General features: G+C 41.0%; 1 protein-coding gene and 2 pseudogenes across 9 annotated transcripts in view; 2 read left to right on the top strand and 1 right to left on the bottom strand.

Moving 5' to 3' along the window:
- Window positions 1–3,177, top strand: part of LOC149049003 (NLR family CARD domain-containing protein 4-like) — a 173,820-nt gene extending 170,643 nt beyond the window's left edge. For all 8 annotated transcript variants that reach the window (XM_089201400.1, XM_089201404.1, XM_089201405.1 and 5 more), the window contains one exon: window positions 1,374–3,177. In XM_089201400.1, coding sequence (XP_089057526.1) covers window positions 1,374–1,562 — 189 coding nt within the window. In that variant the 3' untranslated portion in view covers window positions 1,563–3,177. The remainder of the gene's footprint in view (window positions 1–1,373) is intronic.
- Window positions 3,178–3,925: 748 nt separating this feature from the next.
- Window positions 3,926–18,347, bottom strand: part of LOC149049018 (guanylate-binding protein 6-like) — a 76,839-nt pseudogene continuing 62,417 nt past the window's right edge. Inside the window, exons 8-11 of the transcript XR_016184753.1 lie at window positions 6,292–6,546; window positions 5,879–6,001; window positions 5,424–5,471; window positions 3,926–4,529 (exon numbers count right to left, since the gene is read on the bottom strand). The product of XR_016184753.1 is annotated as a guanylate-binding protein 6-like (transcript). The remainder of the gene's footprint in view (window positions 4,530–5,423; window positions 5,472–5,878; window positions 6,002–6,291; window positions 6,547–18,347) is intronic.
- Window positions 6,836–8,368, top strand: LOC149049019 (uncharacterized; annotated as a pseudogene).

Genomic DNA, 18,347 nt, shown 5'->3' on the forward strand with positions numbered 1-18,347 from the left:
GGTGCGACCCGTGACACGCGGCTACTAGTCAAACTCGGCACTGCGCTATAATTTACTCGCTCTTAAATGGTTTCCTTATTCTTATTTATCAGTTGATTTTTTTTCTTCGTTGGCTACACTGCTCATATTTTGTAACTGTCAGATGATTGTAGGGTCCATCGGTCTTCCGCGTCACATAAGCTCATTTTTGAAGAAAAATTAAAGAACGACATTGTTGATGATGAAGTTGCTCAACTAACTATCGTATGTGTTTGTCTCTGCTTGGTCTCGTGTCAGTGTAAATCCTAAAAAGTGATATATTTTTGAACTTCAATTTGGCACATACCGTGGAGCTGATTCTTTGTACACTTTACGCAGCTTCCCATATTTTTGTGACATCCTTGAACATAAACAATTCTTATTCTCATCGCCATCACCAGAATAAAGGACCTGCCTTCGTTACTCGTTGCTGTCTTGTCTTTCCTGTGGAGTGTGGGCGTTCCTTTTTGCTTCTAGGAATACGGAAATGGTACATCTTCCTTCCAATCTCAAAACTAAGCAAACTAGAAACTACTGTAGCATGAAATAATACGAGGATAGCTAAGGAGGCGTTAGTTCAGCGAGGCACAAGTGAGAACATTTAAGTTGTTTTGAATTTGTTTTTTTATCATTATTTCTTTTAAGTGTCTCGTATATGATTGAAACAGTATTGTAAGAAAAGTACGGTTTCATTGAGAGGATGCTTCAAGGAAGGTGAAGAAAAACATTAAAGCGAGCACACCGAATCATCAAAAAGAAATATTTAGAGTTGTCTGACTTACAATCGTGTAACAATTATGTTGGTGGTGAAGTTAACTGGAATAAAACTCGTTGCATGTAGTCGTACAAGGTTGGAAAATTATTGAATGAGTTGAATGATTTGTATGCGAAAAATAGTTTCGAAGATATTAGACAGTTTTCGTCCCATTAAAAAAAATTAATATTTATTGTAGTTTATGTGTTTGTAAACCTTCATCTCATTTTAATCGTCAGGGACCATTGTTGTTTGTTATTTGAAACTGAGATCTTTTTCCTTGCTGCTGTAAAATAAAGTCTTGTAGTCACTTGTAGATATTTGAATTCAAAATAGATTGTCCTCTTTCACTGCTCGCTATAAGGACAAATATCTTTGATTGCGAGAAATATTTATCTTGTGTGTTAAAATGTAGGTTGAGTGTTACGTAGAAATTAATGAAACAGGTGTATTTTGCCATAGCGAAGGAAACGTAATATTCCGATATACGTGGGGAGAATCAAGATCCTTTAAATATTTATCTGGTGTGAAAATGCCAGTTGAGAGTTTCACATAATTGGTGCTGTGGTTGATGTTGAGTCCCTTTTTTGTCCTGTGATAGGAAGGTGAAAGGAAAGGTGGAGAGAGGATCAATCGACGTCTTACAAAAGCTGAGCTGAAAAAAAGAGGAATAAGGTTCCGAAAAGAGCCAGATGATTATGATGATGATGATGATGATGATGACGACGAAGAGGAAGATAGCGATGATTTCCATGATGATGATGATGATGATGATGATGAAGCTGACTAAACGCATGGAAGAAAAGGTTCCATGGCAACTGATTTAGCGAGCAGTAAGAAGAATGATATTTCATAATATATCCCATCAAATATTTTTGGTCGCGCGCGGGATTGGTCTAAATGCATCGTGTGACCGAATATCCACTAGCTCAAAACTGCAGAATATCCTTGAATAAACACTACCTGATATTCCCCGATTTTCAAACTTTTCGTCCATTACGGTTTTTGTTGGCTGTTGGTTGTTACAGAAGAAAGGACATGTTTTTGTGTTCATACAGTTGTACCAGCGAACACTGAAAAGTGAACATCTTACGTAATAAACGGTGAACTGTTCGTAAACACTTTCCCCGCGCGTTGCAAAAATAATACAAGGAAGATAAACACAATAGCCTCCATTTGGCGCAAAAATATTTTCGTATATTTGTCCTTAGATATTATCGGTTGCTCAAAGCTCTCACTTTTCCTCGAGCTTCACTATCGGAAACTTTTCGCATCTCGGAACGGATAATTTCCGAACAGCAAAAGATACGAAAAACAACGTGCATATATTCGCGCCAAATGGAGACTACTGTTTATTTAGAATTTCGCAAATTTCTGGACGTGCTTACTGTCTCTTACGGCCCTACACCTATATTTCAGCAAAACGTATAAGAGCAGCGTCGAGTTCAAATTGGAAACTTAGATAATTTACCGTCAGTATTTCCCTCCTCAGATTACGCAAATTTTTAGTGATTTCACGTTGTTGTTTTGCAGGGGACTGCTGAGAAATGAACTGAGTTTTAAAACGCAAGTGCTGAGCCAGTGTTCTGCTCATAATTTAGACCTTTAGTTTGTCGTGGTGGTTTCCTGAAGTTCCCAAATTTCTAGTCCCGCGTGAAACGTCTTATACTGTAACCGGAAATGCAAGTTCTTTTTAGCAGTAAAATACCTGGATGTTACTCAGTGTTTTCGTCGATGTGAACGCGAAACGAATTTCTTAGGATGTCAGAGTAAAATAGTTTAGCATGGATCCTAAACGTGACTTTTTGACGCGAAGAAAGAGACTCCTTTAGTCGTTTATGCCAGGCTCTCCTCTTTTGGAGACAGTCAAGGGTGTGAGGTGAGACATTGGAGGTCTGGGAAGGAGTGAGAGGAGCTTCCTTTCCTTCCCAAACCTCAATTTTCACTCTCCCAATAATTCGATCTTTTCAAGCAGCTGAGACCCTGGCAGAAGACAAGCTCAATTTATTTCAATTAATTAACTCAAATTAATCAACTCGATTACTTCAAACTAATTAGTTCAATTAATTTTAATTAGCTGACAAGCTTATTTTCTCCTTACAAAAAAAGCCGACTGAGAAAAGGAACAGATGAATGATTCCTTGAGCTTGGATCAGTTGACAGGCAGCGTTGTACTTTCAAGAAGGCTTATTTTTCGATGCTTTACATTGATGATGCTTGAAATTGGAGATATATGGAAAATTTTTTCATTATCAGAAAATTTTAAGTCGATAATTGGTGTTACAAACTTAAATGCTTGTTTGTCTCACTTGTCACTGTAGCAATTTAGTTGGTTTGTTTTTACCCAACGTTGTCACATTTTTTAGCCTCACTTTTATTGATTTATTAAAAGGATTTTTGCGAAATATCCTTGTCTCTTTGTAGTTATAGATGGCATGAGTGGTTGAAAAAGACTCTAGATACGACTTCTATCCCTGTTGCCTGGATCCTAAAGCACAGCCATTGAAATAGGTCTTTAACGGCTGAACGCACCACGCATAGAATGATATTTGTGTGCAGAGTTTGAATACAAGTGACTGGTATGTAGTCTTTAGTTCGATATAGGCAACCCCTGTATGAGAGGAAAAACTGGTTAATTTTCTTGGTTCTGATTTGCTTTTTTCCTCGATAATTTATCGCAGAATCTGTCGGCCTGACTTGTGTAACAATAACGCCTTTCGTGTCCCACCGACAGACCGTTTCTAATATTGATTTTGATGATTTGTTTTTGTTTGCATGTTTGTTTTTTTCCTATAACTACCGTCGTTCCTTAAGTTGTTTCATTCAGTCGGCCGGCATTAAAAGACATCTAAACATCCTCTCCTTTTTACTGCTGTGATTTAATTCTATCAAGTGCTAAACCTGGCGACGAGAAAAACACAAAAGGCGGAAAAAAAGACAGAAATCATTGCAAGCAGTCTCTATTTTTGTCGTTTGTCCCCTTCCTCCCCCACATCTCTTCTGCAAGAGCGCACCAAAGCAAGCTTGATATCCCAAACATTTATTGATATTTCTCGTACACAGCTTACGATGGTTAGGTAGGTTTCGGGCTTAATTCTCCCGAAAGGGGATTTTGCTTGCGCCAGCTATTAAATAATCAGAAGAGCAGATTGGTTTATTTTTTCAAATTATTTTATTTTAGATCACATTCAAGTTGTTTTGCAGCCTAATTGGTATCACGGAGAACGCACAATTTTCACTTCATATATAAAATCACCATCATATCCATTGGCGGGAAACGTGTTACATAACTTTAAGGTTGTTAACTCGTTGCAAATTATAATTAACTGGAAGCTGATATAATGCCACTACTTAAAAATTGAACCAGTGTTCATGATAAGGGATAACTTTAGAGGCTTTACATAACGCTACACTTTGATAAGGTGCTAGCGACCCCGCCCAAGACTGGTATCATTTGCAGCGCTCTATCAAAGAATCCCGGCTTTTGAACTTGCCGTTGTCGGCTCTGATTGAGTAGCAGCTGTTGTCTCAAGCTCTCCACTGTCTTCTCCATGCCTTCATTTGATTTTTGCATTTGTGCAAGTCGTTGGCTGAGTACCTGGTTTTCTTGCATGAAATTTCGTCTGTGTTTTTCAGCCTCCATCATTCTCGCCTTTACCATGTTCTCCATTTGTTGCCGTTGGACCGCTGCTTCAGCTTCCATCTGTTCACGAAGTCTCTCTTTTTCTTGTTCCTGTTTTGCCTGCAGCATTTCCATCTAATTACCAGACAGGAAAAAAGTTCAGGTCAGACATGCAGCTATAGGAGAGTCATGATGAAAAATATTATGGCATCTACTCTTGTTCACCTCTGTGATAAAATCATCAAATTTCTCCGTCACTCAGAATGAATTTCTGATAAAATTACTGAAAAAACTTTCACAGAAAACACTAATGGGATAAATTCTTGCTAGCGTTATTCATTCTAAAGATATATTTTGAGACATTCGAAGGTAAAGTTATTATGAGGTAATATTCTTATAACAAAAAAATTAAGGAATAATCAATCTAGGTTGACACATCATAAAATTACACTGGAATGGAACCAAGAGAAAATAAGCAGGCAGAGAGGGCGGCCCTGGCACGAGGACTCGTTTAGACAAGATGTGAGCCTTTTATTTCACCTGCCCTGGTACCAAATCGGATGTTACTCAAAAAACCTAGTTCCCAGGAATGAGTGTACTCACGCTTTTTAAAAAGGCTTACTTTTCTACGTCTTTAATTGGATTTCACTATATTTGATCGCCATAAAATTCGTGTGTCTGTGTTTTCTGGAATCAAAGATGTGCATGTTTAGCGCTTCCGTCTGAGAAGGCAAAACTCACAAAAAGCAGTCAATGGTCCTCTTTGTTCTTTTATTCTCTTTTTGTGATCTGCACAAATGGAAATCGTCAAATGATAGATTTGACGATTTTTGAAGCGTGGAATGATTTCTTTAGTGATTGCGAAAATGTCGGATCAATATCAGAATCTGTCTGATCAACTGCACACCTACCCCTCCCCTGACCCAACATTAACCCTAACTTGTTATTTTTTGATTGTTGTTGAGTTGGGGGGGAGGGTGGGTAGGTTTAGAATTTCTCAGATACTGTCATTGACTTAAAATGTCTTACTTCCTTATGGCGCTGACGATTTTCTTGTTGTAAACGTTCGTGTTCCTCCTTAAATGAGAACGAAAAGTCACATCAGTATAGGCTTTGTCTAGCAGATGATGAAATTCTATATCCTCGCCATTAAAACTAAATTAATATAGCAATGTTTTTGACAAAGAACAGAGAAAGAAAGCATGAACTTCAATCGGCTTTTGTTCTCTTATTAATCAGTTGATTAAGTTTGTTGAAGATAGGATGTTATTTTCCGTTCCTTTTTTTTTAGCCGCAGAACGTTAACAAAAACAATTCCTATTCCATTTTCCATTCCCAATTTTCCTTTCTCCTTCCCTCTTCCCATTTCCCTTTTCCCTATTCTTCATTTCCTATTCTCCGTTCCTAGCATTTATCATTCTCAATTTTTTTTCCGTTAAAAAGTAATATGATTATTAAGTCGATTAAAATTGCGTCATCTGTACCTCAAGTTTTATCTTCTCTTGCTCTTGATAGGCTTTGGCGGCAATTTCTCGACTCAAGTTCTCGTCAAAGTCCTTTAATTGTTTCAGCACACCCAAGTATTGTTGCATTTCTGTCATAAGTTCCTGTGATAAAAGTAGAACTTTCGCTTACATCGTTGCTTTGTCTGTTGGTTTTCTTTGTGGTAACTACCAAGAGATTATAAAGTTATATTCTCTTGTAACAACATAATAGTTACTAAGACCAAGAATCGCAATGTACTTGTATTAAAGGAACTGAATTTGGTTTGTATTTTTTTGCTGTCCGTGAAACTATTAACGTCAATGAAAACAAAAAGGAAGACAGATTAGAAACCTCATTAATTTGTCTCATTTCTGGTCTGAATTTTTAATTCCAAGTAAAAAACCCTATTTACCGGATGAAACTCGAAGAACACAGCAGCACAAACTTGTTTAGCTCCGGTGGCACGAGCTTTGTAGTCCTGCTCAATCTTTTTGTAACCTGCTACAATGTCATCGAACATGACTTTGGCGCCTTCCTTTCCTTGAAGCTGGTCGAGGATTGGGTCCAAGTGTTGTTTTTTGAGTTGCCTCAGGAGAGCGTCACAAGCCTCTCGTGTAAACTGAACATTCTCAGTCTGCCACGTGACATACCCTCGGTCAGCAAACGACTGGGAAATAAAAAAAAAAACTAAAGAAGTAGACGTTTTATATTCACAGTGAATACCGGTGTTCATTTTTCCGTGCTGTTGTCAGTTCCCAAACAGTAACTGGGCATTTATTGGCTGTTTCTGTTATTAACTTGTGCTTTAAATGTCACAAACTCGGCCATTTGGCAAGAGAATGCACTGCCTCCTGGGATAGCCCAAGAGGCGCTTATCGCGGAACCACTTTCACCCCAGGATACTCATACAGCCCCTACCGTCACGGAGCCTATACTCAACCCGGTGCAAAGCAGCAATGTTGTTGATGAGAAGGTTGCTGAAATCGCTCGGGTACATTGCGATAGCGAATTGTTTGAGTTTGACTTAAGTACTGGTCCGCCGTGTGTCAACGTCAAGGGAAAGCTTCGAAGAGACGTCGAATTTTGGAAGTGTATTGAAACTCCTAGTTTTATTCTTAACGTTATAGAAAGGGGATATTTGTTATCTTTCGTTAGTTTTCCAGAACCAGCAGTTTTCAAAAAACAACAGGTCGTCTCTTTCACATGCCGAGTTTGTTGAGGAGGCTATTCAAGAGTTAGTTCAGTCGGATCGTTTTGTGGAAACCAAGGTACCGCCTCGGGTGGTCAACCCCTTGTCCGTATCTGTTCAAGCTAATGGAAAGAAGAGGCTCGTTCTTGATTTAAGATATGTCAACAAGTTTCTTGGTAAGATGCACGTTAAATACGAAGACTGGAAAACAGCTATGTCTTCGCGCGGGGTGCATATATGTTTTCCTTCGACCTGAAAAGTGGGTACCACCACGTTGAAATTTTGAGGGCCATCAAACATATCTTGCTTTTTCCTAGAAGCATTCCAATTCCAATCAAGTGAAGTTCTATGTGTTTACAATTTTACATTTCGAATTATCGTCCGCCCCTTACGAGTTCCCAAAAATTCTTAAGCCTCTTGAGAAACAGTGGAGGCATCAGGGCATTTCCGTGGCTGTTTATCTTGACGACGGATGGGGAACTGAAAAGGATTCTCAAGTGTGCAGTATTGTCGCAGATGCCGTCAGAACTGACCTTTCTATGGCGGGTTTCGCTACTAACGAGGATAAGTCAGTGTGGATACCTTGCCAGAGGCTTGATCAGCTGAGTATCTCTTGGGATAGCGATCGTGGAACCATTGAAATTGTCGATAGGAGGGTTGCAAAAATAACTAGTACCATTGACAGTATTATCGACTCCGATTTTGTTCTTTCTGCCAGAGGATTGGCCTCTTTTACAGGGTAGATAATTTCTACAGCGCCTGTTTCCGGAAATATCTCTAGGATCATGACTAGGCACTGCATTATGTCTACATTAAGCGCGCAGCGCTGGGACTCGAAAGTTAAGAAGGATCCCTATTGCATTGAGGAGTTCTATTTTTGGAAAACAATTTAAATTCCTTCAAAGTGCGCGATTGTTTTCTCTTTAATAAGCCACAGCGTTTCGCTTACTCCGATGCCAGCGCTATAGGGTGCGGTTCAATTATTACCCTTAACGAGGATTGTGTGTGCCACAAGTTTTGGGAGCCTTCAGGGCGTTCTAAGAGCTCTACTTGGAGAGAGCTTGCAGCCATTGATTTTCCTCTAGAGTCTTTTGCGCCAATTTTGGAAAGTTCACTTGCCAAGTGGTTCACTGATAGCCAGACGGCGGCTAGAATCATAGAAGTCGGAAGCATGAAATTGGATTTGTACAGGAATGCAATTAAAATTTTTCAGTTCTGCGCGGAGCATATTATTCGTTTGAGATGCAGTGGATTCCACGAACTGAGAATGAGAAGGCGGATTACATCAGTCGCCTTATAGACTTTGATGATTGGCAAGTCACACAGGATTTCTTTCTAAGTTTGGAAGAGTTATGGGGCGCGCATACAGTTGACTGTTTTGCTGATTTTTATATAGCAAAGCTTTCTAGATTCTTTTCGCGTTTCTGGAATCCGGGTGCGTCAGGAATTGACTTCTTTGCCCAAGAGTTAAGTTCCGAGAATTGTTTAGTTGTTCCTCCAGTTTCTCTTGTTGCTCGCGTTATCTATTATCTGAGCCTACAGAAAGCGATGGCTACTCTTGTAGTCCCATCATGGCCTTCGTCCAGTTTCTGTGGTTCATTAAAGGATGCTTTACGCTGAATGCATCCCAAACTCTCACCCTGGGAAGAAATTTAAGTTCATTCCTTGGTTCTCCTCGCTTTACGAGCGAGGTTGTCGCACTCAGATTCGAATTTTTGTAGGTATTATCCAGCTTTTCTGTCCTTCGAGTAGGTTTCTGAATTAGCTTTTAGTGTTGGTATTTGCAGGATTTGAGACTGGTCATAAGTTGCATGGGCAGCTGTGTCCAGGGTAAATGACATTGGTCATGTGAAGAGACGACTGCGTCCGTTGGAGAAGATTTCTGTCGTTTTAGAGCTTTGTTAGTAGAACGAAAAGGTTTCGAGTTTTCTCGACAATGGGAGACCTTTTCACGTATGGAAAATTGTGTCCTTTTTTGCCACTGGTTCGCGTGCCATTCTGGCCAAGGTTTTTCACAAAAGTGAACTGCGTTGTTCCCGCTGATTTAAGTTTTTTACCTTTCTTAATCAAGGCTGTAACTTTGTTTTTGCTGATTGTTAGGTTATTTAAGTGTCCGAGCTGACTGTGTCCTAGACAGGGTGTTGTCTATTTTATATCCGTTTGCATGTAGTTTGTGGAGCCTTTGGGGGTTTAAATGATCTACTAGAGAAAGTCGCGTTTAGGACTTATATGCAGTTACTACGTGTTTGTTATTTAGTTTCCTTTGTAGGTTATTCGCTGGGCCTTTGTTTAGGAGCTACTTTGCATGCCTGTTTTGCCCCGGGAGGTCGGTTTAGGTTCTTACTATAATGCAGCCTACTGACATTGCGTCACAGGCATAGGGCCCCTTATTAGGATCGCTGTCATTGCTTGCGTCACAATTGCTAGACTCGCTATCCTGTTGTTGTAAAATTTTGGTGATATAATTTTTTCTTGCAGGTCGTAATTGCAAGTAAAGCATGGATGGTGCTCCCTTCTGCTATTAGGCTGGATTTCAATTCTTTATTTAATTGTTTACTTAATTCCAGGGCGGATTCTACTGTGAAGAAATATCTCAAGGAAATAAACAAGTTTTTACTGTGGTGTAGAACTAGGAAAATTGCGCTACAGTTGCCTTTTTCTTCTTTTGTTGTCGAACTCTATCTATTTGGCTTAGATTAACAGCTTAGGTCCCCAGCCGCAATGGTTTTGGTCCATGCTGCGCTGAAATGGTTCCATTCCTTTGTTCCTGATCATGGTTCCAATCCTTTGGATAAAGCTTGTTGGATGGCGCTGAGGAGGCATCTTTAAAGGATTTACGTATTGCCTCAGTGAGTTATTTAGGCTTTGCAAGATTTTTTCGTTTTAACGAGCTGGATAATATTCAGCAAAAACGCCTCACGTTTTGCGATGATTTTGTTAAAATTTTTGTGCCAAGGAGTAAAACGGATGTATATAGAGATATATACATACATATATATATATACATATATATTATGAGAGGGAAAAAACGACGCACGTTTAAACCCCTGAAGAGTGAAGCGATTCACGAAACAGGCTTGTCGGGATATGTAGTTGCGTCGTTTTTTCCCTCTCATAATATTTATTCTGCTCTTCTTCAACGTATTGAGCACTGTTCCACGCGAAAATCGACTTGCAGACTTCCTATATACATATATATAGTATATTATCTAGTTTGAGCACTCTGGCATGGCTTAGATGATACCACACGTGTGAGATCACTTGGGGTGGCTATATAGCCTTACCTCCATCCTAGCATCAGCACTGCACTGATATTCGGCCCAGAAGGCCGAAACAGTACTGAAAGCTTCTCGGCCTCTTGGGTAAGGTTAAAAGGCTTATGAAAAGTTTATTTTCCTTGCTTTTGCAGCAATTGGTCAACATGGACAGCCAGGAAAGTGAAAATATCAGCCAGTTTACTACAGATAACTCGACAGCGAATCCAGGAGACGTCGTAGACGCAAGCGTAGAAGGTTCACAGTCCTGGGGCGCAGACGTGGAAATCGAAATCCCTGAGGTACTAAAAAATCTGGAAAATAAGGGTGTGAAGTTTCAGGCCGTGCCTTTTTTGAATGCTCCTAGTCAAAGTAGAATCACGAAGGATCGCTCTATTTATTTTAGCGTTGATACAACTGTCACATCGCAAATAATTCTCGAAGCTTTTGACGCGGCAGAAATCGATATTGACGCTATCACCGGAATCCAGAGAAAGGCGTCCAATAGATCTTGGATCGTGACTTTTAAGAGCCGTGCAGCTAAAGAAGCCGCTCTTGAAACACCTTTTGTCGTGATTGCCGGTCTCAAAGTGTTCCTGGGCGACTGCGAAAATCGTTTGGTCCTCGTCAAGATCCATGAAGCCCCCGCTGAACTACCCGACACTGCCGTGATTGGCCGACTCAGCCACTACGGTCGTGTCCTTTCATTTCGGCGCGACAAAATTGCACAACATATCGAGAATGGAGTAAGAACGGCTCGAATGGCGCTACATCGAACTATCCCTGCCAACATCAACATAGCTGGTGAACCTATCAAAATATGGTACCCAAATCAGCCAAAAGCTTGCCGGAATTGTGGAGCTACTGACCACATGGCCAAAGACTGCTCCGCAGTCCGTTGTTTTAATTGTGAACGCCCTGGGCATCGAGCTCAAGAATGTAAAGACTCGCCAAGATGTTCCGTTTGTTTAGCGGATAACCATTCCATGCCTCAATGCCCCTTCCTGCTCTTCAGCGCGAACGTCGATAGTGAGCCAACGCCACCTAAAACTGAAAAGGAAAAGAAACAAGAGCGAGCCCAGCGCGCCAAGGAAAGAGAAGAAAGGCAGAAAAAACTACAACAACAGAGAGAACAACAGCGACAACAAGAAGAACAACAGAAACTACTAGAAAAGCAGGAACAGCAAGAACAACAGAAACAACAAGATCAAGAGAAACAACGAGAACAACAACGCGACGAAGGTAGAAGAGAACGACCAAGAGAACGAAGAGACGAGCGAGGGAGGGACGATCGAGAAGAACGAAGAGATGACCGGAGAGACGACAGAAGAGAGAGAGAGATAGAAGCGATCGAGATTATTATCGCGACCGCGATGGCCGCGATAGATCTTCCCGCCGTGACTATTCTGGCTCCGAAACTGATGATGATGGATGGGAGAGAGTTAAACCTAGGAGAAGGCGGTACAGATATTAATTTTTTATTTATATTCAATGAGTAAGCTTAAAATAATTTCTCTAAATGTGCGAGGACTCGGGTCCTCCAGTAAAAGTCGAAAAATTATTCAAGAATTAAATTATTCAAACTGTGACATAATCCTTTTACAAGAAACACATGTCTCATGCAAAAAACAAGCGGAGGAATTCGAAATACTTTGGCGCGGCAAATGTCTGTGGTCCTTCGGGACTGGCAGGTCTGCCGGTGTTGCCATCCTCTTTTCTCTAAACTTTCCAGGCAAAATTATCCGTTTTTTGACCGATTCCGAAGGAAGAATATTGAGCTTACTCATTGACTACTATAATTCTAAACTAAATTTAGTGAACATTTACTCTCCCAATACTATTTCGGATCGTAAAAGTTTTTTCTCTTGTCTGCACAATTACTTTCTCCCCCAAGGGGACCTAGTGATCGGGGGAGACTTAAATTGTGTGGACAATGTCCTAGATAAATTAAATTGTTCCGCCATCCCATTGTCTGATCAAAAACTTCTCCGATCCCTTTGTGCTGACTTCTCACTTACAGACATTTGGCGCAAAAACAACCCGCGCAAAGTAACTTTCACCTGGTCTAATAAAGACCATACCCAGGCATCTAGAATTGACCGCTTTCTCGTCGCTAAAGGCTTAACCCTAGTAACGAAATGTAATATTCTTCCATGCGTATACGACCTATCCGATCATGACTTTGTAAAAATTGAACTAACGACTAACCCTTCTAATCACGGTCCTGGAATTTGGAAGTTCAACAGCTCTTTACTCTCAGATGTAGAATTTAAAAACATTATGTCAAAATCGATTAACAACTTTAAGCTTAAAATCCCCGAATTCGCCTCCCTTCGCGAATGGTGGGATGCTCTAAAAATTGAAATCCGCAAAACAAGTATTTCATACTGTATCCGTAAACAGAGAACAGCAAATGCCAAAAGAATCCTAATTACTAAGCAATTAACCCATGCTAAAAACGCTTTACATTCTAATCGCTTAAATAACCCAGGTGTAATTAGCGATTTGGAAAGCCAATTGTCCTCTCTGATCTCGAAAGAAGCCGAAGGAGCTAAAGTCCGCTCCCGAGCACAATGGTTCGAAGAAGGTGAGAAACCAACACGCTATTTCTTCCGTCTGGAGAAAAAACGAGCTGACATGAATAGTTTTGAATCTTTTTTTGACGAGAACGGTGTTCTCAGAAATTCTCAAAATGATCTTGAAAGAATTTTAACCAATTTTTACAAGAATTTATTCACCCAAGATCCTCTTGATATGCGAATTCAAACTGAAATAATTGACGGCCTCGAATTTTCACTGACTGATTATGAGCGCAATCTATGTGAAGGCCCTTTTTCTAATAAAGAATTACTTACTGCATTGGAAGGCCTTCAGACCGGCAAGTCACCCGGTTCTGATGGTCTCCCAACAGAATTTTACTCGTGTTTTTGGAACGATTTGAGCGAATCTCTCCTTTCTGTTTTGAACGAGGCCTTTCTTGCTGGCTCCCTCGCGGATAGCCAGTACGAGGGCCTCCTACGACTCATCCACAAAAAAGATGATCGACGCCTCGCAAAAAATTGGCGCCCAATTTCCTTGTTAAACACTGACTACAAGTTAGCATCTAAAATCATCACTGAACGATTGAAAAAAGTCATGAACTCCATCGTGCATTCAGACCAAACGTGCGGCGTGGTCGGCCGCACTATCTTCTCAAATTTGGCCTTACTTCGTGATGCCCTCGACATGATTGACAAAACTAATGAACCGGGTATTCTCATTTCCTTAGATCAAGAAAAAGCTTTTGACCGAGTTGACCACGAATTCATGATGAGAGTATTGCGTAAATTTGGTTTCGGCCCCTCCTTTTGTGGGTGGGTCGAACTATTTTATTCTAAAGCCTTCTCTAGAATCATTGTTAATGGCTCCCTGTCCCCCCCTGTCCACTTAAGAAGAGGGGTGAGACAAGGATGCCCATTATCTCCTCTCCTTTATGTGCTAGTTTCAGAAGTATTATCAACGCAAATCCGTAATTGTAAAGATATTGAAGGTTTCCTGCTCCCCGGAGCAGGGGGCCTTCAATATAAAATATCCCAGTACGCTGACGATGCTACTTGCATCTTAAAATCCGAAAGATCTCTTTCTTCACTTCTCCGAGTCGTATCAAAATTTGAACAAGGATCTGGCGCTAAACTAAACACGTCCAAATCTGAAGCAATGTGGTTAGGAAAATGGCGAACTAGAATTGAATCTCCCTATGGCCTCAAATGGGTCACTAAAATGAGAGTGCTTGGTGTTTATTTCTCAAACGGCCTCGTCAATGTCGACGACGACAATTGGCGGGCCAAATTAGACAAACTAAGTTTGGTTCTAAATCTTTGGAAACAAAGAGACCTGTCTTTTATCGGTAGGACCTTAATTGTAAATACTTTAGGCGCAAGCCGTTTATGGCACGTTGCTAAAGTCATCCCCCCACCCCGTTGGGTGCACGATAGCTTTAGGTCGATCATTTGGCCTTTTATCTGGAGAGGAAAAATGGAAAATGTTAGTCGCGATCGCTGTTGTGCGCCCCCATCATCCGGGGGCCTCAACGTCGTTAATTTTAAAGCTAAGTGCGCTAGCCTGCGCCTTTCTGTTTTTTCCAGTTTAAGAGATGACTTTGGCACATCCAAATGGCATTACCTAGCTCGATATTTTTTAGGACATAAGCTAACTATTCTAGATCCCCGTTTTTCTTTTCCCACCAATTCTGCTTCCTCTTCCTTCCTTCCTTCCAATTACTACCGCCTTTGTCTAGATAATTTCCGTACCTTGCATCAGAAAACTGGTGCCTTACCTGATTTACTCACCGGTAAGAATTTATATCTTTTGTTGCTTGACCCCGTCTGCGTTGCACCCCGGTGCTCCGGTTTCTGGGCGTCTGCTATGGACCGCCCCATCAATCGTTGGGCCTGGGTGTGGCGCAAGTCTCGCCTAAAGCTAATTGAAAACAAGAAGAACGATCTAATTTGGCTATTGATCCATAGAATGATCCGCGTAAGATATCTCCTTAAGTCTTGGGGATACATCAATAATGACAAATGCGCGATCTGCGGAAAAACGGAAACTATTGAACACTGCTTCTTGGGATGTCCCAGAGTTGTGAAAGTCTGGGACCACTTCTCCCCCCTTTTCCGTGCTCTACTCGACTCCCCCTTCTCTATCTCCCCTACATCTGTCTACTACCCTTTTTCCCTAGACAAATCTACCACCGCTATATCCTTATCTAACTTTCTCAAGGCAACCATCATATATTGGTGTTGGCTTGCCAGAAATAAAGCTACCTTCGAAGGTTCTCTTTTGAGCTCCAACGCGATTATAGACTTAATTAAGAAAGATGTCCAACTCAGAATTCTTAGTAACGACACTGATACCTTAAGGAATTTTTGGTCTTTTAAAAACGTACTTTGTTCGGTCGACGCTGGTAAGCCCATCTTCTTCCCCTCTCTTGCTCCCCCCTGATCCTTTGTATATAATAAAACTTGTTAAATCTCGCCCATGAGGGGTGCTTACTCCGGGCTACAGGCTCGCGCGCTGTTTGCGCCCCACATGGTCTGAAATATCTCTTTGTAAATAGTAAATAGAAAACGTTTAAATAGAACTTTGTTACCTCTTACAGGTGGGCGCTTACTCCGGGCTGTTATAGCCCGTGCGCTGTTCGTGCCGCCTGTAAGAGAAAATATCATTAGTTAATTGAGACCTGTAATTACCTAAATAACTCATAATTTAATTCGAATACTTTAATCAATTAGAATTGTAAATAGATATCATTGACGAAATAAAACTGCCTGGTCTCCAGGCTTTTATATTTAAAAAAAAAAAAAAAAGTACTGAAAGCTTCTCGGCCTCTTGGGTAAGGTTAAAAGGCTTATGAAAAGTTTATTTTCCTTGCTTTTGCAGCAATTGGTCAACATGGACAGCCAGGAAAGTGAAAATATCAGCCAGTTTACTACAGATAACTCGACAGCGAATCCAGGAGACGTCGTAGATGCAAGCGTAGAAGGTTCACAGTCCTGGGGCGCAGACGTGGAAATCGAAATCCCTGAGGTACTAAAAAATCTGGAAAATAAGGGTGTGAAATTTCAGGCCGTGCCTTTTTTGAATGCTCCTAGTCAAAGTAGAATCACGAAGGATCGCTCTATTTATTTTAGCGTTGATACAACTGTCACATCGCAAATAATTCTCGAAGCTTTTGACGCGGCAGAAATCGATATTGACGCTATCACCGGAATCCAGAGAAAGGCGTCCAATAGATCTTGGATCGTGACTTTTAAGAGCCGTGCAGCTAAAAAAGCCGCTCTTGAAACACCTTTTGTCGTGATTGCCGGTCTCAAAGTGTTCCTGGGCGACTGCGAAAATCGTTTGGTCCTCGTCAAGATCCATGAAGCCCCCGCTGAACTACCCGACACTGCCGTGATTGGCCGACTCAGCCACTACGGTCGTGTCCTTTCATTTCGGCGCGACAAAATTGCACAACATATCGAGAATGGAGTAAGAACGGCTCGAATGGCGCTACATCGAACTATCCCTGCCAACATCAACATAGCTGGTGAACCTATCAAAATATGGTACCCAAATCAGCCAAAAGCTTGCCGGAATTGTGGAGCTACTGACCACATGGCCAAAGACTGCTCCGCAGTCCGTTGTTTTAATTGTGAATGCCCTGGGCATCGAGCTCAAGAATGTAAAGACTCGCCAAGATGTTCCGTTTGTTTAGCGGACAACCATTCCATGCCTCAATGCCCCTTCCTGCTCTTCAGCGCGAACGTCGATAGTGAGCCAACGCCACCTAAAACTGAAAAGGAAAAGAAACAAGAGCGAGCCCAGCGCGCCAAGGAAAGAGAAGAAAGGCAGAAAAAACTACAACAACAGAGAGAACAACAGCGACAACAAGAAGAACAACAGAAATTACTAGAAAAGCAGGAACAGCAAGAACAACAGAAACAACAAGATCAAGAGAAACAACGAGAACAACAACGCGACGAAGGTAGAAGAGAACGACCAAGAGAACGAAGAGACGAGCGAGGGAGGGACGATCGAGAAGAACGAAGAGATGACCGGAGAGACGACAGAAGAGAGAGAGATAGAAGCGATCGAGATTATTATCGCGGCCGCGATGGCCGCGATAGATCTTCCCGCCGTGACTACTCTGGCTCCGAAACTGATGATGATGGATGGGAGAGAGTTAAACCTAGGAGAAGGCGGTACAGATATTAATTTTTTATTTATATTCAATGAGTAAGCTTAAAATAATTTCTCTAAATGTGCGAGGACTCGGGTCCTCCAGTAAAAGTCGGAAAATTATTCAAGAATTAAATTATTCAAACTGTGACATAATCCTTTTACAAGAAACACATGTCTCATGCAAAAAACAAGCGGAGGAATTCGAAATACTCTGGCGCGGCAAATGTCTGTGGTCCTTCGGGACTGGCAGGTCTGCCGGTGTTGCCATCCTCTTTTCTCTAAACTTTCCAGGCAAAATTATCCGTTTTTTGACCGATTCCGAAGGAAGAATATTGAGCTTACTCATTGACTACTATAATTCTAAACTAAATTTAGTAAACATTTACTCTCCCAATACTATTTCGGATCGTAAAAGTTTTTTCTCTTGTCTGCACAATTACTTTCTCCCCCAAGGGGACCTAGTGATCGGGGGAGACTTAAATTGTGTGGACAATGTCCTAGATAAATTAAATTGTTCCGCCATCCTATTGTCTGATCAAAAACTTCTCCGATCCCTTTGTGCTGACTTCTCACTTACAGACATTTGGCGCAAAAACAACCCGCGCAAAGTAACTTTCACCTGGTCTAATAAAGACCATACCCAGGCATCTAGAATTGACCGCTTTCTCGTCGCTAAAGGCTTAACCCTAGTAACGAAATGTAATATTCTTCCATGCGTATACGACCTATCCGATCATGACTTTGTAAAAATTGAACTAACGACTAACCCTTCTAATCACGGTCCTGGAATTTGGAAGTTCAACAGCTCTTTACTCTCAGATGTAGAATTTAAAAACATTATGTCAAAATCGATTAACAACTTTAAGCTTAAAATCCCCGAATTCGCCTCCCTTCGCGAATGGTGGGATGCTCTAAAAATTGAAATCCGCAAAACAAGTATTTCATACTGTATCCGTAAACAGAGAACAGCAAATGCCAAAAGAATCCTAATTACTAAGCAATTAACCCATGCTAAAAACGCTTTACATTCTAATCGCTTAAATAACCCAGGTGTAATTAGCGATTTGGAAAGCCAATTGTCCTCTCTGATCTCGAAAGAAGCCGAAGGAGCTAAAGTCCGCTCCCGAGCACAATGGTTCGAAGAAGGTGAGAAACCAACACGCTATTTCTTCCGTCTGGAGAAAAAACGAGCTGACATGAATAGTTTTGAATCTTTTTTTGACGAGAACGGTGTTCTCAGAAATTCTCAAAATGATCTTGAAAGAATTTTAACCAATTTTTACAAGAATTTATTCACCCAAGATCCTCTTGATATGCGAATTC

This window comes from Pocillopora damicornis, chromosome 3 (genome assembly GCF_964200805.1).
Source record: "Pocillopora damicornis chromosome 3, jaPocDami1.2, whole genome shotgun sequence".
Classification (NCBI taxonomy): Eukaryota; Metazoa; Cnidaria; class Anthozoa; order Scleractinia; family Pocilloporidae; genus Pocillopora; species Pocillopora damicornis.